We start from the raw sequence: 26,602 nt of genomic DNA on the forward strand, positions 1-26,602 counted from the left end.
AGCCACAGAGCACAGGGAGATCAGCTTGGTGCTTTGTGCCCACCTAGAGGGGTGGGATAGGGAGGGTGGGAGGGAGACGCAAGAGGGAAGGGATATGGGGATATATGCTTATGTATAGATGATTCACTTTGTTATACAACAGAAACTAACACACCATTGTAAAGCAATTACACTCCAATAAAGATGTTTAAAAAGAAACATCTCAAATACTGTAAGGCTGCATCTGCCAGGCCCTGCCCATGGGAGCAAGAAGCTTGTTTTCAGGCCTGATTTCTACCTTTAGGTGAAAGCAACAGCAGAAATGTAAAACTCATAGCAGAAATCTCAAATTTGACAATAAAGACCTTGTTTTAAATAGGAAAATATAACCGTATTGTTCGTTAGGTTCTTGATCTGAATGATTTTTGCTTTGCCATCTATAAAGGTGACAGAGACTGACAGCATTTTATGTCATGAGTGATTTTGTAGTGCTGCTAATATGTTTTATGATTTAGACTATTATAATACCCTTAATATTTCAAAAATGACTGAGGCTGGCATAGTAGTTCTGAACCTTTCCAAATGACGATTTGTAAAACTACATCACATTAAAAATTTAGCCTGATAATTCAAACATCTGCACAATTCCATTCTTCCTCAACATAATATAAATTTTTATTCCATTGTAAAAAACATAAAAACTCTATGTTTCGAAAACCTGTAAGATTAATAATTTATATCTCCAGTAGCAAAGAAAACTTGAGCCATCCTTATATAATGGAATGATTTAGTATATGATACTTACCCACCAATAATAGGTCATCCATTCTCTTCCGAGTCATCATGATACAACCTGACAACTGATTTAATTATCGAACACTGTACCTGTGAAAGTCTTCTCCTATGAGAGAAACAAATGGACCACCCACCCATACCATTTAAATAACCCACTATCCAATGCAAAATGTACTTTCCTCACCGAAACTAGCAAAAATTAATACTTTAAAAGAAACTAGAAAGATGGGAATGGGGTAGTTGGTGTGTAAAGTCCTACTTGTGTTATCTGAAACGTAACAATTTTAATATATTGACTTTCATATTTTCTCGAGGATCCTTGTTATCAGCTATGGGCACAATCACACAAAGTCATATGATGTCATAATAGATTACAGTGTACACGGATTTAAACATTAATTTTTAAAATCATTTGGGGTAGTCTAGATAGACTTACACCTAGTATTTTATTAAATTTGTATGCCTGTAAAGTGTTTAGAAATGAACTAGCTTCATGGGGCTCAGTACAATAACACTGTACTGAAGCACCTTCTTTAAGATGTTGAAAATTAGGCTATGAATATAACCACCCCAGACGATGTCAAATAACATCACAATAAACTACACATTAATAGCAAGCTTAACATTTTTAGCCCCTCATTTTAGGGAGCCTATTAATTAGTAATATGACACTGATTAATTTATTTCCTTTTGTCAAGCCTGCAAATCTACCACATTTTGAGTATTGCATTAAAAAGTCACAGCACAGTACCTCTTAAAAATGATAATTGATATTGAAGTTTCAGTTCCCACATTTAAACTACAGTGATATACGAACAACAAAAAAGATACACAAAGACTAAGCATATTCATTTGTATACTTGTGTTTCTTATATTTGGTTTCTGACTGTATTTTAACTTTTTTTCCTCTCCCAGTCATATTCTATTAATTTTGGTCATAGTTAACATAGATGAGTAGTACAATGGCATCTTTAAATTGTTTTTAAAGATCATTTATTAACTTGATGTTGCAATTTACCTCAATGTGACCTCTAGTTGCTTGGCTTGGGTATTATTCCATATATATGAAAATGTGATGGAGATCCTTCGTCAAGAATTATATAATTTTAATGAAGAGACAAAAATATCCCTCACCCAAAGCACTGACCTAAATTAGACATCAATTTTCCAGACACTCATACAGTCTCTTTAATTACATTCTAGTCATTAAAATGGTACCATATTGCCTAGAAGTGCAGAGAATTCCATTTGGTTCCCAAATGAGAGACTTTACACAAATCTTCTCCCCAAATATATGCAACACCACACAAACTATAGCAGCAAGTAAAGTTAATTTGACTAAATATTTAGGTTTTACATTCAAACTAATATTGAGATACAGATATAGATTCCAGAAAAACCCCTCCCCATCTCTCAAAGACCAGATAAGACTAATAACTGTGTTACACAAAGACTCATCTTCCATTGAAGACACCCAGCAAACTTGGGGGCCACTTCAAAGTCTTTCATATTTTCCCCAGAACACATTTCCTCGGGATATATTGATTTACCTGGACTGGGCAAGAGGGTCATGGAAGGAAATTTCTATTGCCCCACAACTATCATTTTGGTTAATAAGAACTGCTCGTGTTGAAGACATATTTAAAAGAAAATCGGAATCGAGTTCCTCTAAGGAAGAGATAATCTTATTAACTCAAGTATTCATTTGTTAAACAAATATTAATTTTGGGGTTAAGCATAAAATTTTATGGAGAAGGGACAGAGAGATAATGAAATCTTTCAAACGCATATACTTTGCCTGCAGGAATACACTTATTACCTGCTGTGATGTCACTGGGTAATTTTCCTGGATGGTAGAGATTCAGCTTAAGTTTTCCATCATTAAGAAAGAGGAGGAGACCCCCTGAAAGCAGCTGAAGCTCACTGAATAGCAGAAGCCCCTCCTTATTCCAGGTTCGAAATTGAAAAGTGGCAGAAACCTCGTCCTCCCCGGAAGAGTCCGGCAGTGCTAAGTAACTCCTGGGGCTCAGAAAAGTCACAGGCACAGACTGTGGTTCTGAACAAGAAAACAACACATTTCCCTGAGAATAAAGTAAAAGAAAAAGCTTTAAGAATGGCACTCACATCACCTTAGTGATAAAATCTGAAATACAGAGGCTGTTTATCAATCTCTAATGACCCCTGATTTAAAACAACAACAAAAATCGCTATCAACATGAATATTCAAATCCTTGCCATATGTCTTAAAGGTTCAAATCCAGGGATACATGGTCAGGCAAATCTTTCCCTGCGTTTTCTGGGTGAAATTATTTCCTCCCCATCTCTCAGTTCACAAAGGCATCTAACTCAATGCAATTGAATTCAATAAAAAATTTATTTAAAACAACTCTTTTTAATGTTTTACTTGGTTTTCTCTTCCCACTTATTTCACCCTTTTGCTGCCTTTGGCTTCTAACCCACCCCATAACATAACCAACATTAATGAGCTACTGGTTTTCCTTCCATGTTTTTTCATAATTCTGTTTCCATTGACATATACAAATATATATATACACATATATATGTATATACATGTTTAAGTTATGTGTTCACTTATATGTACATTCACATACACCTAAATATATGTTTTGAATACATATACCTACACATTAGGCATTATTTGTTTTATTAAAATAGGAGCCATGTTTTATGCTGTTAACTGTATCATGATTTTATCATTAACAAATAACTTATGGAAATCCCTTTGAGTTACCTGGCAGAAGCCTAATTCCTACTTTTATTGATTGCATAATATTTTACTATGTGAACGTTCCAATTTTAGTCAACTGTTTCCTTGTTAATGTATATTCACTTTGTTTCCAGGTTTTGCCTCCCTGAACAATGCAAGAATAAATACCTCTGCATGCTTCTCTATGTGCTGGTATTTTCAGTTCTGCAGAAGAGGGTTCTAAATAAAGAACTATTGTATATACACGTTTTAATAAATATTTCCAGCTTCTTCTCTGCTCACCAAAAAAAGTTAAATTCTCCACATTTCCAACAGTAGTATACAAAGATATGCTTTTCCTACATCCTTGACAAAGATATGCTTTTCCCCACATCCTTGACAGCAATAGGTATTACATATCTTTTAAATTTGCATAAGTTCAACAACAAAATGCCAAAGTGATGTATCATTCTTATTTATCTTGCATTTACCTAACAGTATATCTAAGCATTTTTCATGAGTTTGTTGCTCTTCTGGACTCACTTTCCTCAGAATGGTCTGTTCATACCCTCTGCCTATTTTTCATTTTTTTAGGTTTAACATTGCATAATACAATGTAGTACTTACATTCTTTTTTGAACCATTTTTGTCTTTTTCTTATCATTATGTGCTTGTCATCAGATTTACATGTATTATTTCTTATCTAATGGCTTTTAGGTAGATCTTCAAGATACATTAGAATTGCATGAATTTTCATTAAAATATTGTACATGAAGGATTATTTTGCTATTAGAGTTAAATACATATTTAAGGATTAAAAAAAAAAGTAAAGGTATGAACTATTTAGAAATAATTAGAATGTTCCTTAACAGGCTTCAGAAATCAAGATAAATGTTTTTATTTTTCCTGAAAATAATCTTCAACAAATTTTCTAAATATAGATTGAAAAGTCAATGAAATCACTTTATTTAGAAGAATACACATTGGAATTAAACTACTAGTCTTGGTTAAACAAAAACATTTGGCTATACTGTGATTCTGCTAAAAGTGAATTAGCTTTCACTGCAGACAAATACCTTGCCCCAGTGAATGAAATAACAAAAGCAGAAGAGTGAAATAAACTGACCCATAATGTAAAGGCAATTGTAAGACTAACAAGCCTGGTAAAAATGGAAACATTTACCAGCTGCATTTGGACAGCTGTCTGCTACTCTACAAGCAGCAAATCCTCTTGGCAATGAAGAGTGGGTGCTAGCTGCATGAGCAGCTTCTGGAAACTCATTTTGCAATGAAACACATCTATCTCTCTATAATATTTTTATTTTCCATTTAAATTCTTTTCCCTTTTAAAAAAAAACTATTTAAAAATCTTGCTGGATGGTGTACTCATATAAATACTATCAATTCACACAGAGAATTAAGAATAAAATGTTTTGTAAGCAATAAATAATCCCATGATGTGCTTTGGGTTTTGCTGACACAACATGAGCTTACATTTACATATTCTGAATTTTGAACAATTAAAGAAATGTATTCAAATGGATAGATGTGTCTGCTTTTCTATCATTAAGCTGGTTAGGCTAGAAACCACGTTTCACAGAATCTCTTTTCTTGTCTTGCTCTGGTTAAAAGTTAGCCAAAAAGGGAGCCTGCATGATATGAGTCAGAAGTGAAAAGGCTGGCCGTTTTCCCCCCAAAGGTTTTCTGTGTGTGATAAAGCCCAGTGAGGGATGATCACAGAGGGGCTGGTTTATTCCAGCTTGTCCTGGCTCTTTCACTCTGTTCCATCTCTTCCTCCAGACAGCTGGGCTCCACTTTCCAGTGCCTCTGATGATTGTTAAGATCCAAGTCCTAAAATAGATCCTTGTTCCTAAACTCATAGTGGTGCTGCTTCCCTGACTGAACCCTGACCCATAACAGTTGTATTTAAATTCTGCTGCATTTCCATAGAATTAGAATATAATGCAGCCTGACCAGCACTGCTCTTGGGACAGACTGGCAGATGCAATCTTGTAAAAGTCTATTAGTTTCTTTTATTGGTTATAAATGACCATGGCAAAATACAAATTTTTCAAATGCTTCTCTAATATACATGGATGTTATCTGATTCCAGGAACTTGGTATGCTTCTTCAGAGAGTGTGTCAGGGAGTTATCTTATAAAGGAAATTACAGAGTAAAAGAAATTAGTCTCCTGGGAGTAATAATATCACAACAAAATAAATTATCAGTTGCACCAAAAAAAAAGCCTGCTTTACTTCATATAAATATAAAATAATCATGCCCTATGAATTTTAAATTTTTAACATAGAATTCATCCCTTACATGCATATTGCCAAGCAGAGAAATGTTTTTAAGGAACAAGAGTAAAGTCTAAAACATCACATCAAGTGGGAATTCAAAATGAAGCAATTTTTTTGTGTGGAAAAGCCACGTAGCTTTCCTCATTTGTTCACATGAAGACTCGAGTCTTACCATAATGATGATCTGTGGGTTCTGTTGCTTGGCCAAATCAATAACATCCACTCCATTATAATAGAGATTTTCTAAACACCCATGAAAATGTTTATGGGGGAATGACACTGATTTTCCAGGTGCTGGAATCCCTCCAAAGCTGATCTTAGAAAGAAAAATGGCATCAATAATATTGTTTAGTGATTTTTTGATAATCTGCTTAAATAATTACAATTAGCAACTAGAGCTGTAATCATCATAGACAGACCGATTTTTCAGTACCCGACACTGCCATATTGTTAATTTCAAATGGAGATTTAAAAAAATTAAGATGCAGATCTTAAAACAAATTTATATGCATTCAGTTTTCACTTACACAAGAGCTTGATTATTTTTACAAGTTGCTAATCACACCTGATTTTAATATTTTTTGGTTGTTGAAGAAAAATACATCTTTATATCCATGGTGAACCTTGGCAGCTTTAACAAGGCTACCAATTATAATGACATTTTGTTTTATATACATTTCTGGCACACATTGATATTTGTGCATTTGAACTGATTATTAATAAATCAATTAATCTATTTATTGCTACATTCTCTCCATAAATCTGCACTGTTCAGGAGTGCCCTTTACCCGCCCCTCCCACCACCAATCATGCAACACATTCTGTATTTACTTGTGGTAATGAGATCTCTTCGTGAACATTTCCTACATGTGGCAATTTGTGACTACACATTGCAGGCAAAAAAGATGACATTTCTTTGTAATAATAAATTAACATACTGGGAGAAAGATGAAGCCTCAGTAGTATATGCACAAAATTTGCTACTTGAGTTAGGTCACCTAGAGGAACACTTCATCAGAACCTTGACTGACTCTGAACATAGGTTTTCTATAGTGTATTTTCTTTCATGTGGCTATACCACATATACATTACAAAGTCTGCATTAATTGAAACGTAACCGTCACACCTCATAATCGAGATGTAGGTAACTGAACTCTCCCTGGGCGTGGAAACGACGCCTGTGCTCATCCACTGTAAAGTTGACTTGTTTGCCCAAGCGTTGGATGAGCACGGAATGCCAGTGCTGGTCGTCCAGCAGGCTGCCCAGGGTGAGACTGATCGGGACGTGGGTGGAGGGCAGCTTAGCTTCACCTTAGAAGAGAAAAAAATAACAGCACCATTATTCTCAGTTTAAAAAAAGAAAAAAAAAAGTTTCTTTTGGGGGCACCAGAGTCTCATGATAATTGCAATCTCTTTCCATCCACTCCATCTAAAACGCTAGTCTGAATTTACCTCAAGTTTGAATATCCTCTCAACCTTGTTGTAATTTCTTCCTCTGTTAATTCTCTTTATTAGCATTACCCACCATCACACACTCATTTTCAATGTAAATTTTACCTTTGCTACAACCTCATTATTTTTACTACCTCAGTATTTTTCAATGACCCATCCCTTTCATCATGATGTTTGAAAATAGCTAAGTGGTTCTGTCAGCACTATGACACTGAAAAAGGGTCTTGTACAATTTGCAAATTAGGAACCATTTTTACGTGCAAGTACAATATGGGCATGTATATATATATGTGTGATATATATATATATATATATATATATATCACACATATATACATAAACACTTGAATGTGGAAATAAGGCACCTTAATTGTTAAAAAAAGATAAGCTATAAAAGCATAAAGTTACTAAGGTGATATCTAAATGACCAGATTTTTCAAGCACTTTACCCAAATAGTTTTACCTGAATTAATAACTAAAAAGAGTTTTCCTCTTCTTAATTCCAGTGTGATGTGATCTCCATTTTGCCCTTCCCGGTGGAGTAGAATCCCATCACTCTGCATAGTTTTAAATTTCAAAGAAATTATATCCTTTATTGGGCTCAGGGATTTTTGATCAAATCTGTAGAGAAGGCAACTTTTCCCATCAAGATCAACCACTTCTGATCCTAGACAAAGATATTAAAAGTCATTCTAAGGATAAATATGCTTTTCATTAAAGCATTTTAAAAGTATATGTATAGAGAGAGCATTATACTTGTACCCATACATGTATATTTCAGCTCCAAGCCAATCAAAATAATGGAAAACAAAACCACCAAATGTCTAATTCCTTCTAATTCCTGGGATTGATTCCATTTTAGTCTTTACTCACCTATTTACAAAATTCATGATCTAGAAATACATTTTGAAATGTATTCCTAATTTTCTCTTATATTATTAAAGGCTGTTTCTCATTCCATAATAAATTAGGGAAAAGGTTATAATCAATACCCATAAAACCACTTTGCATATTTCATGATCAATATTTTTAATGACATTCTTGAAATGTTGAAGTTAAATGGTTTTTAGCTTCTGAAAAAGTAGTTTTGAAATCTCAAAATTCTTTCTATATGGCATATATAAAAGAGATTGACACATAAATACATACACATACATCGGACTCATCAATGCCACCTCAAGTATATATTAAACTGACCTTTGTGTTTTGTTTTATTTTATTATTTTTGTGGCTAAGTAATAGTATTTAAGAGCAATGCTATTTTCTGTCTTCTCAAGGGCACTGTTGGAAAGATATTCACTTAATGACATTATAAGGGCTGTTCTGCTGCATTTGTGTCATAACTGTAACATTGACAGGTTTTTTCAGCTTTCTGACAGTGTCTTATCTACTCATTGTCAAGATCACTTTTATTCAGTTCATCTGATAAAAGATGTCATGTTATACCAGTAACATAACAGTACATCTGTCAAAATCAGTTGCACCCTGAGCAAAGAACTGATAATACTCAGAAAGCCTTGCAGTGTTTCCTACCTTTCACAAGTCAAAGATTTTTTTTTTTTAAGGCAATTACCCTTGAGAGTGCATTTATGTAATAAATGAAGAGGTTAGGGAAACCCAATAAAATAGGAAGCTATTTTTCAACTGGTTAGGTGACTTCTCCCAGTCAACAAAACGACATTACAGTTCACTCATCTTGTTTCATTCGACAAAATTATTACATCAACTTGTATGTCCAAATATGCATTTCATTCAGATCATCCATCATATTTAATGGGAACCATTTATATTCACCACCGCCCAAAATTTTTTCCAACTATTTTATGCAGCTATCTTTTGGAAATTCAGAGGTTTGATTTTTCCACGTCTTGTTAATGTTCTTATAAAAGAATTCATTCACCAAGTGCACATGAATAAACATTGCATTCTGTAGAAAGAATAATGTTAACTGAATAATTACTCCTTGTTATATAGCTGAATGAATGTGCATGGCAAAAACATCACTCTGTGTCAAATACAAATAATGTGTTCTATGATAATTAGATTACAGTAAATTAAGAAAAATTCCAATAAGACAGACTTTAAATGCTGACACATTTGGAGCCATGCAGTTATCTCTGAGTTAATGCATCGCTTAAAGGCAACCATCATTATAATGATTTTATTTCAGATAAAGTCTATTTTTGGAATTAGCTACCAAGAGAATATTTTCCCCAGTGAAGGTCTAGCCTGTGATACTTCAGCCTTCTATTTCTTTTTTTTCTCTCTTCTTCACTATTGTTATTACATTATAATGGTCATATTAGCCTTTCATGGCACCAAGAGCTTTGTGCCTGGAATATCTCCATCAGCAAAATGGGATAGTGAGAAACATATTAGACTATTGATGCCTAAAGCAATGGTATACTGCTTCATCTCTTAAATGGAAGCCACTTGCCATTTTCTCTCTTACCTATTATGTTCTTACTTCACAGGTATCACAGTAAGTAGTTGGGTCCATTCATGCAATAAATATTTATTTATCCCGTCCAGTTTGAGGCCCTGTGATGGATGCTGAGATAAAAGAGGGATCCACACCAACATGGCCCTTGTCCTCATGGAACTTACATTCAGTGAAGATGGACAGCAAGTAGCAAGTAAAAAAGTAAGTTCATAAACCATTACAGACCAGAACAGGCATTCGGATCAAGATTAAAAGAAGCCTGGGGTCACTTTAATTAAGGTAGTTGGGAAAGCTCAGTTCTCAGGTCTAGAAACCTGATGCTAAAGCAGATGGTAATCAATAATCTTCTTACTCTTGTCAGTCTTCAAGTCCTAAACTTGTCCCCATAAAATAGAATTACTCTTATTATGCTTAATTTTAAGATGGCTAGACATTCTCCCAACACATTCTCTCATTCACTATCATGAAAGGAAGCTCTGAGGATGCTGAGAAACTCCAGTGGCAGTCAGTAACTCAGCTCTCAGATTTCACATGCAATGTGAACAATACCCTTCGGGACAAAAAAGCTAAATATAATTCAGAATGTAAGTACAATGTCAGTACGGGGAAACTTCAACTTATATCCGTGTAATATATGTGCAAGGATTCCCATAAAACAAAGAAATTCAGGATGGCCCCTAACAGTATTACTTTAGATAGAAAACTCACTTATAAAAGCTATTCATAGAACTTATCTGATACATAAAAAGCATGCGATTTTAAACAATCATCATAAAACGTTGTGCTATGATAAATACAGTTAACGATATAAAAATATGGAACTATCTGAAAAAAAATAATCTTTTGAGAGACAGAGGGAGAGAGAGGAAGAGAGAATCTGAATTTTCTCCAAGGATGCTGGTGGGAGAGACAGGTCTCTCTTGAAACTGATATTACCACTGTTAAGAAAATTGGAAAAGCTGGAAAATAAATCAAAGGAATAACTTCATGTCCTCTCAATGTCATGCTGGAGCTTTTTAAAAGAAGCCCGTCTAATTAATTCTAGGTAAATTCACAAATATCCTATTTTACTATTTATTACTGATGAGGGCCAGTCTCTAAGTTACATGTTAATTTACAGTTGTTGGTTTTTTTTCCCAGTAGAGATGCAAATAACTTCCGTCAGGTAGAAAATATATCCCCAAAGGTTATGGTTTTATCGCCCTGTTGGACATTAAACATTTGTGTGCTTAACCTAGTGATAGTAATTCAACATTCTTTTTTCCAGCTTTTAGGAACCACTTGCGTTCTTGGCTGTGGCCCCTTCCTTCCTGTATAGGACCAGCATCATAGCATCTTCAGATTTCTCTCTTTCTCATTATCTCTCATGTTTGTATTCACAGTCTCATCTCCTTCTCTAACTCTGATCCTGTCACCTCTCTTTTATAAGGACCCCTGTGACTACACTGGGTCCACCTGGATAATCCAGGATAATCTCCCCAACTCAAGATCCTTAACTTAATCACAACTGTAAAGTACCTTTGTCATGTAATGTAACATATTTACGGTTACAGGGCATTATTCTATCACAGCAAGTTACCTGCCCTCTTTGCCCCTGTTCCTTCATTTGTAACGTGGGAATAATAGTACATTCTTTTTTTTAAGTGATTAATATTATTAAGAATATTTTGTTAATAACAGTATATTCTTCATAGGTCTGTTGTATGAATGCATATCTATACAATTTTTGGAAGTTGCTAGCATATAATTAGAATTCCATAAATGTTAACTACTATTAATGCTATTACTTATTAGAATATTGGGCAGGGAAAGAGGGATAGCAAAAATAGTTTAATAAATACATTTGGTGTGTTAATTTTTAAAAGTGGACTCTAAAAAATAATGAATTTCTGAAGTGCACAAGAAATGCTCAATTACCAATGTCATTGCCAGGTTATGCAGCAAGAATGATTTTGAGCCATCTGTGGGTTCTGTGGCTTTTTCTCTGTCTGTCAGCAAATGCCTGAGCTGACTCACCATGGTAATTGTCGGTGACCTGAATCCTCCTCAGTGAATACCTCCATCTCAGATCTTCTCATTTATAGCAGGAAGCAAGCAAAGAAGTGGCTCACAAAGATTGCAGGCCCTACTCTCATATCAATTCTCCCTGTGACCCCGGGAAAGAGGTATAGCCTGCTTGATTTGCATGATTCAGAAATATAATCTCCCGTAGAATAAAGAGTTTTCTGAAAGAAAATATCCTATTTCTTTCAGGGAGTTGTGTGAGAAGTGGAATTGCTGAAACACGTATTCTGTGCTCCTTCTGCAGCACATATTTATGGAGACCTTACTGCAAACACAGTGGGAGACACAGTAATGCATAACACGAAGTGCATTTTTTTTTCCAGGAGCTTATGGGTTAGCGGGGAAGACACACGTTCCTGAGATGTGATTATTCGTGCTTCACTGCTGCATCAGGGCTGGGTCCCGAACGATTTCTAACACGTGCAGGAGGAGTTGAACCTCTCAGCCTCAGAGAAGGATGTTAACTAAAGGGCAGATATGCTTCACCTCCGTGAGCAGCAAACTGCTTTTCTACCTCTGCATGTTTCACATGCAGACACACTGCTCATTGTCATATCTTCCACTTGACCCAGTACCGTTCCCTCGCCCTTGCATCCTATCCCTGCTCCAGAAGTTTGAGGCTTCTCCAATTGTGAGGGGTTCCCATTTGAAAAAGCAATGTCTTCCCCACCCTGTAAGTGAATTACTAAGAAAAACACATCCAAGAGCATGATTTCTCAAATTGGGGTCCATGGTCCCACCACGTGAGAATCACCTAAGGAGAATCTCTTGTGGCCTCCATAAACATTCAACAAACATCCTGCGCTCTGCCTGATGTCCGCTAATTTAGAATCTCTGAAAGACAACCCAAGAGTATAGGTTCCTGAGTGATCCTGAGGCAGACGACAGCATGAGGGTTATTTGACGAGAAGAAGAGGTAGCTTACAGAAACCTGTTCTCTGAAAATGAACAACTCATTGCACACTGAATTGTACCATGGAAAACAAAATTGTTTTATTTATCTATACCATAGGTGGTACTTGCAGAAAATTGTGGAGGTGGTAGTGACTTGTCCCTGAAACATCTTTCAGGGAGAAATGGATTCTGTGAGTTAAACCATGAATCATAGCATTATTGATATCAGTTGACTAAGAAACTTAAAAGAGAAAAATTGGAATAGAAAATGCATGAAATGGAAAACAAATCATTAAAAATAGAAAATTCATTTTATTGAAGGTCATGGAAGAGTTCTTGAAAAAGACATGAGACTCTTCTAATAATTCTTTGGGAATCACCCCAAAAACACAAATAGAAAAAGAGTGCTACCACTAGAGAAAACAGCTATGGACCAAACTCTTCTGGGCTAAATTGAAATCAGTCTTAAACACCGATCATACTGCCTCTCTATTGAAAAATTACTACCTCTGAATCACTAAACAAACAGAGGTCCAATTTTGACTTCTAAAAAACATTAATCAGACTGAGTCACTGTTAAACTATTATATAGTGAAATATTAAAGCTACAGCATGATGTATAGGCACGTGAGATGTGCATTACAGAATTGTGCTTTTAAAGAGATGGAGAGGAGAGACCAAGCACTCGAGAAATCAACAGGAAATGGGTCGTTCTATTTTTGCATAGTAGCATAAAAGAACATAGAATGATTTAAGGGACTCTTAGGTTTAAAACAACTAAAATTGATATGGTAAAAAGGAAGAAGGCACAGGATCAAATGCTGTACATAACCACAGGGAAAAGGTGATTTTACTATCATGGTTTTAAACAGACTGAGTTAAGGTCAGTGATAACACTCCAGGAGGTTATGGGAGCAAACATCATCATGGCCACTTACATATCAATTTAAATTAACCTTTTAAATAGATTTGAAATCGGTAACATCTACTTCATCAAGGACGCTGGAGTGTATCATCGGAGGATGTAAGCTGGATTTCTGTTTCTAATATTTATTTGTTATTTTTGTGATGTCACAGAAATCACTTAAGTGCCAATTCTCAATTTCCTTACCTGGAATATGTGGAGAATAATTCCAACCTTTCATGCTATACCAAAAAAAGCTGTTGGCACCCGAGGGAAATATCAAAATGCCTTGACAGTTATTATTTAGTATGCTATTATTCTCATTTTAATAATAACAACTTTTGAAATTTCATATGTTCATCTCGGAGATATTTCTCTTTTCGTCAGTTGCTACTGCTTGAGTATAATAAATTTGGATGTTTACATATTTATTCATTTTTTGGTTTATATCATGGCTAATCAGATATTTTTCTTAATACCTCCACTTAACAAATAGTTACTGAACGTTTACTGTGCCAAGTTCTACAGTAGGAGCCTGTGTAACGGGGAACACATTCCGTCCTCATGGATCCTCCAATCAGAAGGAAAAGAAAGACATCACGCAACTCATCCCATCTGAACAGATGTTTTTACAAATTGTTAAGTGGAACTTGAAGGAAAAGGACAGGGTAACATCAGAGGTTTGAGCAGAAAGGTCTAAATTAGGTTGTTGATTAGGGACGACATCTCTGAGGAAATGATATTTAAGCTGAGTAGATCACCACCTATGAGAACATCTAGGGTCAGGAAAGGAAGAGGAGGTGGGGAGGGGCAGAAGAGGGGGAGAAGAGCTGGGAGGGTGGTAGAGTCTGGAGAGGGATGGATGGTGTGGCAGAAACTAAATGGAAGAGGTCCACAGGGAGCTGAATTACTGGCAGATCACCTTGACCCTGTGAAAGCTTGGTTCCAGGTTTTTCTTGGACAGGTCTATTTAGGATTTGTCCTTAGTCCCAGGACGTAACAATTGGTCCTCAGTTATGGTCTTTATTCCTAAGGCAATGCCTTTCTGGCTTTTCAAGTAAAAGCCCAAAGTGTTTAACAAGTCTCTCTAAATTGGCAGAACTTGAACTCCAAAGGTATCCTTCCCAGAACTAGGCAGATGCTGGATGAAGTCCTCAGGACTTGAATCTCCCAGCTCTTGCTTTTGCCCGGTGCATAGTGGGCATGGGCAAGTCAGGAATCAGGCAAGGATTTAAGGGGAATGTGTATGCAGGAGGCAGGGCTCTCCCTCTCTGACACCCTCCTTTTCAGTATTCCACCCTAAATTTCTAATCACTCTGGCAACCTTGAACTCTGACCTCTGTCTCCTCAGCCTAGTAAAATCTGGCTACTTGTTGCTTGAGTATTATGATGTTCTTAGGAGAGTCAGTTAAATATGGATCTCCAGGAGTTTGCTTTCCATCTTTCAAGAATCAAGTCCTCTCAAGTTGCTGCCTGTTTTGAGTTGAATTTCAAAGCCCTGAAGCATTTTTTTAAAATGTATTTTATCCAGCCACTATAATTGCTGTGGGCAGCAAGATAGTCCAATAAAAGCTACTCTGTTATGACTGGTACCTAAAAGTAAATCTCTCTCTTTTTGTGAAATTTTATAATTATTGACTTGTCCATTAATTTATTTAGGATTGCAAAATGGGCACATACTGATTCTACTATTCCTTGTTTATTTATATAAATATAACTTTAAAGAGAAATCCCCTCTCATCTTCTATTTGATTACCTTGAGGTACAGATTACATAGGAAGAGTAGGATAAATGCTTGATGTTTTCTCTTCATTTATTAGCTTTCAAAATAATGAGTCGATTCCTTAATAGTTCTCCTAGGTAACCAATGAGGGTTTTTTTTTTTAGTATTATCATGAACTCATTCACTTAAATATAGTTAATATGTTTCAAAACTGCAGTTACAATCTTTATTGATGCTAAAATATTTCCATCTTTGGTCAGTGAGAGCCCCTTCAGTTGGCTGAGTTATTTTGACATTATTCTGGTGGGTTTTCATAGTCTCCTTATTTTCTGGCATTCTAAAAGCTAACCTCATTTTAATTTTAATATAACTTCACATATCATCAAATTAAAATCTTAACTATAAACTTTGCAAAGAATCAGAATTTATCCACTTTGATTTTAGGCCAACATGAATCCATCTTCTTTATAAACTCTGACATAAAATAGGATCCCTCAGCTACAGTATTAGCTGATAAACAATCTGAGAGCAGGGACTGTATTTAAAGCACCTTGTCAAGATTTTAGCAGTTAACATATTGGAGCTGCTTAATAAGTAGGTATTGGATTCAATCACAACTATTCTTTAGGGTAAATCTAACACATTTCCTGCTTTTCCTTTTTCCCCAACCCAACAAGTGGTGTGAGAGAGCTGCATCCTGAATAGACAGAAGGCTATTACTTAGTTTTCTTTCAGTGTTTTTTCACCCAGATAAACAGTTGCACTTTTCATGTTACTTTCTTATATTTCCTATTAATATATTTTCAAAACGGAAATCTACAGATGTAAGTAGTTCCAACTTTCAGTATTTTTTACATCATGAAATGCATACTCTTATTTTAAGTTAACATGAGTTTTGTAATTTCTGACTTATTTCCATTTGCTAAATAGAATCCATAATTTTCTCTCACACAGTCTGCATTTAAGCAAATAAACATAATAGTGTAACACTTCTGTACATTTCTTCTCTGCCAATCCTCTCACTCAGTTTTCCCCGTGCTCTATGCCTGATCTTTAATGGACTGAATAAGACACTGGGATGACGGGAAAAGCTTTCCTGAAGTTCCCCGGACCTGCCCCCATTCATTCATCTATCTGTCCAGAAGACTAATACCAAAAAAGGACCATCCAATTTCAATACAGTATAATGTGTGCACGATGCGATCAGGAGCAGAACAGCTGTTCCAGGAGCAGAACACATCCTCTGACCTAAACAGGAAGTACTAGAGAAGTTGTCAGAAACAGTGATTTCTATGCAGAGAAAAGCCAATGAGTAAAAAAATTATCTAGGTAGGGGAATGAAGGCTAGATGTGTGGTGATCGCCCTATGCTTCATGAAAAGAGCCTAAGACTAGAAAAATCATGAAATCACAGCACTTCAAAGAAACTGTAATTCTTTCGCTACGGCCGGGCAGTTGGATGCTTTTATTCTGCTGAGGATGAGGAAGGAGAGATCGTGGATCGCAAAATGAGAGTGTTTACACAACAGCTAGAGAAAAGAAACTAAGAATTTCTACTCAGGGCAATTGCTTCAGCAGTTCACCCACAATTAAACATTATCTCCTGCGGCTTGATTGCTACTTCTTAAGGACTCCTCAGACACACTCACGTGCAGCCAGTTATTTCCCTTTCTTGCCTTTGTTTACCATTGTTTACCCTTTGGGACACACTGAGTAGAGTAGTATTTCTTCATCATCAAACACTGTCTTTTCTTTTTCTTTCTTCCACAAGTTATTTCCTTACCTACACCTCTTGTCTAGATCTGTAAACGTGTTCACAGTGGCTATGGCCAAGACATCTGAAATTTATGCTTTCCCTTTGAACCCATAAAATTTAGCTTCTGCTTCTCTCATTACTCAGGAAACAACGTCAGGTTTACTGACATAAAAGCAGAACATGCTCTTTGATATGGATTTTCCATTCACTTGATGCTCCTTCATAACAAGTTACTGTTCTAACTCAGGGTAATAAAACCATGTGTGATTCTCACAACAGCCACTTTCCCAGCAATATTCACAGCGCCAGCTTGCATCTATAACTTCAGCCAACACACATATTAGGCACAAGGGGTGGGGGTGGGGGTCTGGCATAAAAATGCACGCTACCTGAAAAACAGTATAAAGGACCTGTTTTAATTACGACAGAAATGCATTTCTGTTTTTCAAAGACATGAGTAGTTGTACAAACATAGCTTTAAACTTTATACTTTTATTATCAACAGTAAGTGGAAAGGTTATGATTTAATAACTAACGATATTTTATAGGTTTCAATTCTGTAACTTCACCCCAGAGGGTGTGGAGTTCCAATCTTCCGTATTTCACAGTCACTTAAACTCAATGAGTCAGCGATGGAACTAATTCTCTCTCCTGCTCCCTTCCAGAACCTATTTGTTCCCCAGTGCCCCCTCCCAGTAAATGACACTACCTTCCAGACAGCTGTTCAAATCTGGTAACTCAGTGTCCCCTCACATACAATCACTAAATTCTCTTGATTCAATAGTAGCCTCAGCACACTGTGAATCTGATTCAAGTCAGGAGAACTCTGTCTCCTCATTGCTGGTCCTCTAGTTTGAGACTCCAGCTGTCACCTGCACAAAGGAGTTCAGAAGCCTCCCAACTGAGCTGCTGCCTCTAATCTGTACCCCTCATTTAGCCCTCCAATCTGTACCCCTCATTTCAGTCTGAATGACCATTCTCAAATACAAACTGATCCCTCCAAGCAATCCTCATTCCTGTTCTTGACTAGAAGACACCCCTTCTCCTATTTGGACCGTTCTCCCAGCCTCTCATGTGAAAGTATCTGCACCTTAGTTTCAAAACCTATTGCCATAAACTTTCTCATACTAACCTCAATTTATCAATCACGTTGTTCCTAACACCCTACACTAATGCTACCATATTTTGCATTGAGTTTGTGTAATTTTTATGACATTGCACATTCTCATCTTTAAGAAAAAAATATATTACTTTAAATTCCTCCCTATACCCAACAGCTAGTAGATTTCTCTTTCAGCAAGTGTCAACAGACATTTAAAGGATGAACACATGTATGATTCATCAAGAGTACTGGTTTTGGAAGGTGATGGATCTGATTTTAAATCCTACGTCTAACACGGGCTGTGTAATCCCAAAGCTCTTAATTTCTCTAAGTCCACTTTCGCCCGTGTCAGGAGACTTGAAGCACCCTGGTATACAACATTCTTGAGTGAGTCACTCAGGCAAACCCCACCCAAAAGTCATATTAACTTGGTGCAGGCAATGGGAACAAACAAACTGGCAGGTTGGATGTAATCCTCCAGGCCTTCCTCAAGCTCACAAGAGGCCCACTTTGCTGCCGGCATGGACAGGTGTCCTGGGACTGTTATCCGCGAGAACCCTGCTCATGTTGCACCCTCCCACACTTTTCCTGTTTTTAAGGATTGCGGAAGAATGGCCTTGCATATCTGGAGAAAATCCAGTCTGATCTTGGATCTGGGCTATTCAGGAAAGTTGCAGACAAAATCTTGAGCAGGCTTCTTTTGCTGACCTACAGTTCTTCCTTTCGAGGGCAGGGGACACTGGTGGTCTCAGCTATTTCTGTGCCAGACAACCCAGAGCAAGCCACAGGGGTCATTCAGCAGACCATAAAATGGTAATATCCAAGTACCTACTTCACTGTGTTGTTAAAATGGTAAAAAATAGTACCTGACACATATTAACTGTTCAGTAAATGATGATTAAATAGTATCATGCTTTAGTAAACTAATATTCTGCAAGGCTAATGCTACACAGAGGTGGAGAATAAGAGTGTAGATTATGCTGTAATTGAGGAATTAAAGTCAATCTGATCAAATACATTCCCATAAAGCATTCACACCCAGCCCATTTTGAGGTTATTTTCGGTCATCTGTGAGAGTATTTTTCCATTAAGTTTATTTTTTTTCTCTTTTATCCAAAATTATCCGACAGCCATTTTACATTGAATCCTGCTGTATCATTCTGCCATGTGTGTTTATGTTTGAGTTTAAAATGTTGGCTCTCACTATTGACCCTTCAACCGTGGGTCCATGAAAAAAGGAGGTTGACTAAGTGCCCGGATGATGTGCTTACTCCAAGAGACAGCAGATGAAGTCACAGCAAAAGGAATGTTTCATGGGGTTGCGGGGCAGGTGGGGGGGAATCTGAGTTATCATCCAGCACATGGCAGCAGAGAACTCAAAGGAGCCTGCACCCCAGCAGTCACTTCATAGGGACGTTACTGTGGGAAAACAGCATCAATAGCCTTGTTAAACTAACGTTGAATTTACATACGAGATCGAATGTGTATTAAGTGTATGCTGCTGGGAAAACTGCTTAATATTTCTAAGGCTCCATTAGATGGGTGATTTTTAGGATTAAATTAGAATGTCTATAAAAACTGTTATCTGACGCAGAATAAGTGCTCAGTAACTGTTTGCTATTATTATACAGTGATAAATAAATATTTTGCAAGGTAGACCCTCTGAATCAGTAACTATAAATATGAGTCATTTTGGAGTTTGCTTTGCTGATTGTCCATTGTGTGGCATGGGCTTTGTTAAAACTCTACAGTCCAAAGACAAATAAGACTGACTGTCCAGATTCTGTGTTCCAGAATCGCAATTTGGGTTGGGACCTTTTTTTTAAGGATGATTTTATTCAAGTGGGATCATTGTAAAGGGAGGAGCTAACACATACCAGGAGCAGCTAAGCTGAACTGCAGAAGCCAAGAAAGCTAGAAGGAAGTCAGGCAGATGATGAGAAGTAAGCTGCCCATGGCTCATCTCTGATTTAACAGCTGGAGGAGGCATGAGAATAAGCTGGGGTTCTGGAGTCTGGCAGGCTTGGCTGCAAAGCTACCTCTGTCACTTCCTATCTGGGTGGCTGGAACAAGTCACACAGTCTCAACATCGAATCTCTAAGCTCTAGCTTCCTCATTTGCAAAGTAGGGGAATGGAACAAGTTACCTAATAATATTTATCTGGACTTTGTTTGGAATTATAAACTCACTGGTTAATATGGTATCAGACATATAATAAGCACTCAAGAAAAATTTGTTACTTCTAGAATTATAAAAATTAATCCTATTAACATTAGTGCTATTGCTACTAATACTATTATGACAATTCGGTCAACGTGGTTTCTCTGTCTGACACAGGGTAGACAACTTCAACAAGCTGCCTGCCCTCTTTATGACATGCCTTCCTTTTACATAAATAAAGTGAACCTGAAAAAGTGATGAAATACATGTGAAGAAAGCTTTAGTGGCTAAAAAAATAAAGGTTTACTAGAGGAATAAGGATGCAGTGAATTGAACAGTTATGGGTTCTCTTCCAGATTCTTCTGTGGACTAAGTTGTGAGACGCTGGGCAAATTACTGACTCTCTCCAAACCTCAGACTGCTCGCCTGGTAATTGTAGATCATGTTAACTAACGACAGGATGGTGTGGCTTGAGGTGGGCTATCAAGAACTCTCAGGTCTCTGTCCCACAAAAAGACATAATAAAATACTTCATTAAGAGGAGACTAAGTGAAATCTGTGGTTTCTTTCTTTTATGTGAAAGTATTTCAAACACATCTTACATTTTGGCAGGGGTCTTTACCTTTTCTATGAATTTATGCAGAGGGCATAGCATATTTATAAGTGAGGTTCATGGCATATTATTAGGCTGTAGAGAAAAACATACTTTGGTCTCATAACAGATGATTGGTTTTACTAAATGGGCCACTGTCTTTTATTAAATTTAGGGTGCCCAAATGAAACATCAGCACATATAGTCTATGGGGGGACGTTCTAATATTTAAAAGTTAAGATCTGGTCAAAAATATCAGATTTGGATAAACGGATTCACATATGTCTACAAACATGTATCTCTATCTATCTATCTATCTCTGTAACGATTTGTCTATCTGTAAAATGCTTCCATTTCTGATTTAAAATATAAAAGCTGATCACGTAAGTCAATATTGGCATGTATAGGCACAAATAAAGCTTCCCACGGAAACTGCTCGCGTTTTTATGTCTCTTTACATAGCTCTTAAATCAATTTCAGCGTACAGTTTGGCTTTTAAAACATCTCCTTTGATATCTATTCCACTGTGTTGGATAAACAAACACTTACTATATGCACATCCAAACACCTCGATTCGCATTCCAATTCTGCCCTTGGGGTTCCACTCTAAAGGGATGAAGCGCAGAAATCTGGCTTTGATAGAAGGCTGTAGTCTATAGTACACAACACTGTCTGCATTTGCATTTCCTGAAAATCCCTAGAAGAAAAGAGAAAAGAAGGAAATCAATGTACCTGGAGAATATCTATTCCCCTTTGTCTCCTACAATGTCAACAAGCAATGTATGATTTGCTTTTTTACTATAAAATGGCAACCTTCTTTAAGAAGATCATATTGTTAACAGTTATGCCATAACGTATCTTCATCCGCATAAGTTACTATTGTCTAAACCTCTTTCTATCTAGCAGTTTAAATTCCATCATCCGCAGCAAGCCAGCTTTCAACTATGAAACCCCCAGTAAAGTTTGTTTCTATAAGATGCAGACGAAACATAAAAGTTACTGACATTGTGCATCATGAGAAATATTGAGAACATCTTCTTCCTGTATTCAAAAGCTAGGATCTGATTCAGCATAGAAGTTGCTCACATCACTGATGAATGAGTAAGGTTAAGACTTGTTTGTATTGTTTCACTTTATCTTACTCAGTAACATAAATGAAAGTTATCACCAGACATTCAAGTCAGAGCTACACCCTGAGAACAGGTTGTTAAACTTCATTCACCACAAGGCTGGATGCACACCTTAAAAACTGTTGTTGTGTGTCACTTTTATTCAATAAAAAATAATAAAATAAAAGCACCTGTATTTAAAAAATTGTTAAGGGAAATTGGAATCAATAATAATCTGGAAAGACCTGAAATTAGACTTACAGATTCTAGATTTGAAAGCTAGAAAGACCATAGGAATGATGCTGAGCTAGCGCCATCAAATTGCAGATGAGGAAATTAAACGTCAGAATGGTGAAAAAAAAAATCTCTGGTGTTTGCAAAACTATTATATGGTATGACCAGGAGCTATGCTCCTTCCACAATCAGGATGCATCTACCTAACACATAGCTCACCTGCAAAACCCACACCTGAACAGCTTTTATTTTCTCCTACGTGACATATGCTAAAGCTTCATATGTGAAAAAGTTAGGATGAAGCAGTTGTTCTCAATAATTGATATTTAATTTTTATTTCAGCTTCTCCTCTTCTACCTCTTTCTTCCTTTCCTCCCCCCTTTTCTCCTTCTTGTCTTCCCCTCCTCCTCCTCCTTTTTTTGTTTAACTGTAACAACCAGGATACGAAGGAACAAAATAAGGGATGAAGCTATGACCTGTTCAGCCGCATGATAGGTCCCCTTACCATGACTGGATCAATGAATGAGGTCACCCTCATGTAGATCATACCAAACAAAGCAAATATTTTAGGAACACCAATACCCAGGGAGTTTATTCATTTGCCTACTTTTCTTTCTACTTCACAAATATCTCTTTACCAACATTTACCAAAATATTTTCTAACACAGTAAAAAAAAAAAAAGGTTGGGTTTTTCAGTCAAATTAATTTGATTTGACTCCCCTTATCAGTCAACTCTACTTCCTGCCCCCCAATGCCCCCCCCAGTACCTCATACACCCAATTTTCAGGCTCACACAAAACAGACAGTTCTATGATGGTGCCTCCAAATTATATCCCAAATCTGGGCATCTCCCTTCATCTCAGCTACAACCACCAGGTTCAACAAAGCATTATCTCTCCAGAACTACTTCAATGGCCTCTTCCTCATCTCTTTAGTCTTCTGTTTCCTATCACCATCCCCATCGCCATCCATATCCCTAATCTCTTTCCCTCTGAGCAGTCAGTAAGATTTTTAAAGGTAAGATAAGCTATGTTACCCCCACTGCTTCCTTTACCACTTAGAAGAAAATCCAAATTCCTTATCAAACATAACACAGTCTTTGGCAATCTCCTCCATGATGCTTTAAGCACACGGAACCTCCGTGTAGAAGCCAAGCTCAGTCCTGCTGAGGGCCTTTGCCCCAGCTGTTCATTCTGCTCTGAAAGTTCTTCCCTCAAGATCTTTGCACAACCAGCTCTTCTTGTCATCTCAGGCCTTGGTCTGAAGAGCACCACCTAAGACAGGCCCTTTTTGATCACAGCTGCTAAAGGAAGTGCACCTGGCACCCCAGCATCTTATCTTTCTGTTTTATTGTCTTCATATTACTCATTATTTGGGGATCTTTTTTGATTATTTGTTTATCTTATCCCCTTAGAAGACAAGCTCTGTAAAGCAGGGACCTTTACTGCCTTCCTTCCATAGTACCTAGAATATGGCTTGGCTCAAAGTGGTTCTCAACAAAATATCTGTTGGATGTGTATGTTTGGGAAAGACTGGGCTTAAAAACAAATCAAAGTTCAGCAAGTTTCTTGATTATTGTATCTCTATGAAGATGTCAAATGAGAATGTACAAATGAGCACTGTATCTCCTGAGGGAGGAACAGTTATCCAGCATGTTTCAAACATACTAGGCCCACATTCCTGGCTAATATTTCCCAGAACATAAACAGGAGAACATCGTTTAATCCCACAGATATTTGGACTCTGATAACCAGACACTTCTAGAACGTTCCATGCTATTCCACCAGTTGAAATTTCACACTGAGGATTTGATATAAAAGGTTAACTGTATTCTTTATTGTACTACCTAATCCCCATCCTCACTTCACCTTTAGGGCACCATGGTCTCCATTTCTGTCAAAACCATGAACATTTGCCTGAAAATGTCCATTTATACCAACTTTTTCTTTAGGATGGCTGATGAAGGGCAGTTTCATTTAAGACAGTATTTCCCAAACTTGGACTACACATTAAAACTCCCAGTGCTCAGACCCTGGGCATTGTTGTACGTCTGTGTGTGTGTATGTGTGTGTGTGTCTGTCTGTCTGTCTGTCTTTACAGGCTCTCCAAGTCAGGGTAATGTGCCTCCAGGGTTGAGGATCTGGTTTAAAGACATTCAATCCTAATCAGACCTTCTTACACTTCTGATTCTATTTTCCTGGGTACCACTGGCAGGTTAATACAATACCTAATTATGATTTCTTGCAGTGAACAGCTGGATGATGAATTAGATAACCCTCCAAAAGATCTCACATTTTTTCAAAATTAATATAAGTTCATAGATTGAGATAGATGGCACTCTGTGATCTCAGCATTTTATGGGATTGGGAGAAAAGATGCAGGTGACAGTGGCAACAGACAGGTAAATGGGAAGAGGACGTCTGTAAATGGAAGACTTTCGCAGTTTATCTGGTCAATTTATGAGCTATTTGAATTTTGAGAACATAAAGAAGAAATGTAAATTACTTAGTCTGTATAAGTAATAAAGACATCTGAGCACATTCAAAATTTTAAGTGATTATTTCTGACAAGAGATGAGGGAAATTGTGAGGTGGGGGATATGGGATGTTTAGGTAGCACATTTTAGTCATTTCTGAATTTTTTTAATGAGCATGTATTAATTTTATAATAATTAGCAAAATAAAGTAATGCATAGACATGTACGTGTATACAGTGACAGAATAGGCAGAAATACCACTTAGTAATGCTCTGGGTACCTTAAATAACATTCTAAGATTAATGTTACTGGGAAAACATGCACCATTACTACTAGTTAAATATATTTAACTGAACAATAATATTTGCATTGTTTTGTTCCACTTGTTGCTAACTTTTAAAACATAAGATAATAAAGATTCTGCTGTGGAATTCAATATCTAACGGGAATTTTTTTAGAATGTCTGTGAATGAGACAGGGAATTGATGCTATGCACTTTATAAATGAAAAGTCCAATGCATACTAATGTTCCTAACGTAATTCCCTTGCCTAGAAGACTTTTCTCAATTTGCTACAAAGATTTTTTCATATACTCATAATTCATAAAGGAATGCATGAATTTAAATGTCTCATTCTTTTGAAAAAATAATTTTATTATGAGAATGTGTATGTCTTCCCTTATATTATATATTCTGAACTTTAGTGCTTGTCCAAATTACCTGAGGTGCTGTCATGTACTAAATCTGTGAGAGGGGCCTTAGAAATCCGTATTTCAATGCAGGTCAAGCTGATTTGTGCTCTTGGTCTTTGGCCTGCTCTTTGAACATTCTTCAGGCTTGTGGATAAATTGTGCTGTTTTTCCCCTCCCTATTTTATCTCAAAACTTTTCAGAGAGGGAAAAGATTTTAGGAGAACAGGAGAACAGCCCTATTGACTAGGGCTAAAGGGAGAAATAAGTAACAAATGTCTTCTGTGCTATCAATCTGAATGTCTTCAACGTGAAAGCTTGTGTCTCAACATCAGACACAGCAGAAATATATAATATATTACATAGTTTTAATATTTGCCTCAACCCTGTGAAGTATTTTTGTGCCCACCGTAAAACTGAGGATAACAAAAATTATAGAGCTTATGTGCCTAAAAGCACACAGCTAGAAAGTGACAGAGTAAGGATTTAATTCTATACTTTTCTGAATCAAAAGCCCATAATTTAGCTAAGCCATCAAAGGCCTCGCTCCAACAGAATGTGAAAGCAAACAACTCACCCTAGAGGAAACCTGATATTTTACCTGAGGCTGTTTTTCCCTTTTTCTCATAATTTATATTTAAAATCTTTGACACATCTGAAAGTAATGCAACTTAGATTATTACTGAACTGGGACACAACTCCACCAGTTGACTTTTATAGACAAAAGGATTGTTCTATTAACTTTACATTTTCGCAAAATTACTACAGCTGAATGAAAATAAAAGACAAATTTTCAAACATCAATAGGACTCTGCGTATAAACAGTAACCTCCTAATAGATGCATAATGTAGAAGAATATGCCATTAGATGATCAAATATATGAAATATCTACAAGTAAAATTAAGGTGATGTGTCTTATGTGATAAAAATCAAAAAGCCTTAATTGTATTTTTCTTTTCTTTGAGACTTGATGATTTTCAAACTCAATGAGATGTTCAAAGATGGTTTAGAAATGTATTCTAACCAAGATAATTTATGGAGTTAATGAACTAAAGTTTTTCACAGGATTTTAAGTAGTTTCATAGTGCTTCTAAAGTTTATGAAGAAGTGTAATAGCATTAACTTCTTTTGCAAATAGTAATTGAACAACTCATCTATGAAAGCCAAGATGCATAAAGGGAGATGGCCATATATGGCAGTTCATAAGGGGCTCCAAAACACT

The 26,602-nt window shown here is 36.5% G+C and overlaps 1 protein-coding gene across 2 annotated transcripts in view; it reads right to left on the reverse strand.

Annotated features, from left to right (window-relative positions):
• The window catches only part of CNTNAP4 (contactin associated protein family member 4), a 265,562-nt gene that overhangs the window by 95,150 nt on the left and 143,810 nt on the right, over window positions 1-26,602 (reverse strand). For both annotated transcript variants that reach the window (XM_028166624.2, XM_007182603.2), the window contains exons 4-8: window positions 21,421-21,568; window positions 7,698-7,901; window positions 6,909-7,093; window positions 5,955-6,098; window positions 2,594-2,855 (exon numbers count right to left, since the gene is read on the reverse strand). In XM_028166624.2, coding sequence (XP_028022425.2) covers window positions 2,594-2,855; window positions 5,955-6,098; window positions 6,909-7,093; window positions 7,698-7,901; window positions 21,421-21,568 — 943 coding nt within the window. The remainder of the gene's footprint in view (window positions 1-2,593; window positions 2,856-5,954; window positions 6,099-6,908; window positions 7,094-7,697; window positions 7,902-21,420; window positions 21,569-26,602) is intronic.

The sequence above is a fragment of the Balaenoptera acutorostrata genome, chromosome 19, assembly GCF_949987535.1.
Source record: "Balaenoptera acutorostrata chromosome 19, mBalAcu1.1, whole genome shotgun sequence".
NCBI classification, from domain to species: domain Eukaryota; kingdom Metazoa; phylum Chordata; class Mammalia; order Artiodactyla; family Balaenopteridae; genus Balaenoptera; species Balaenoptera acutorostrata.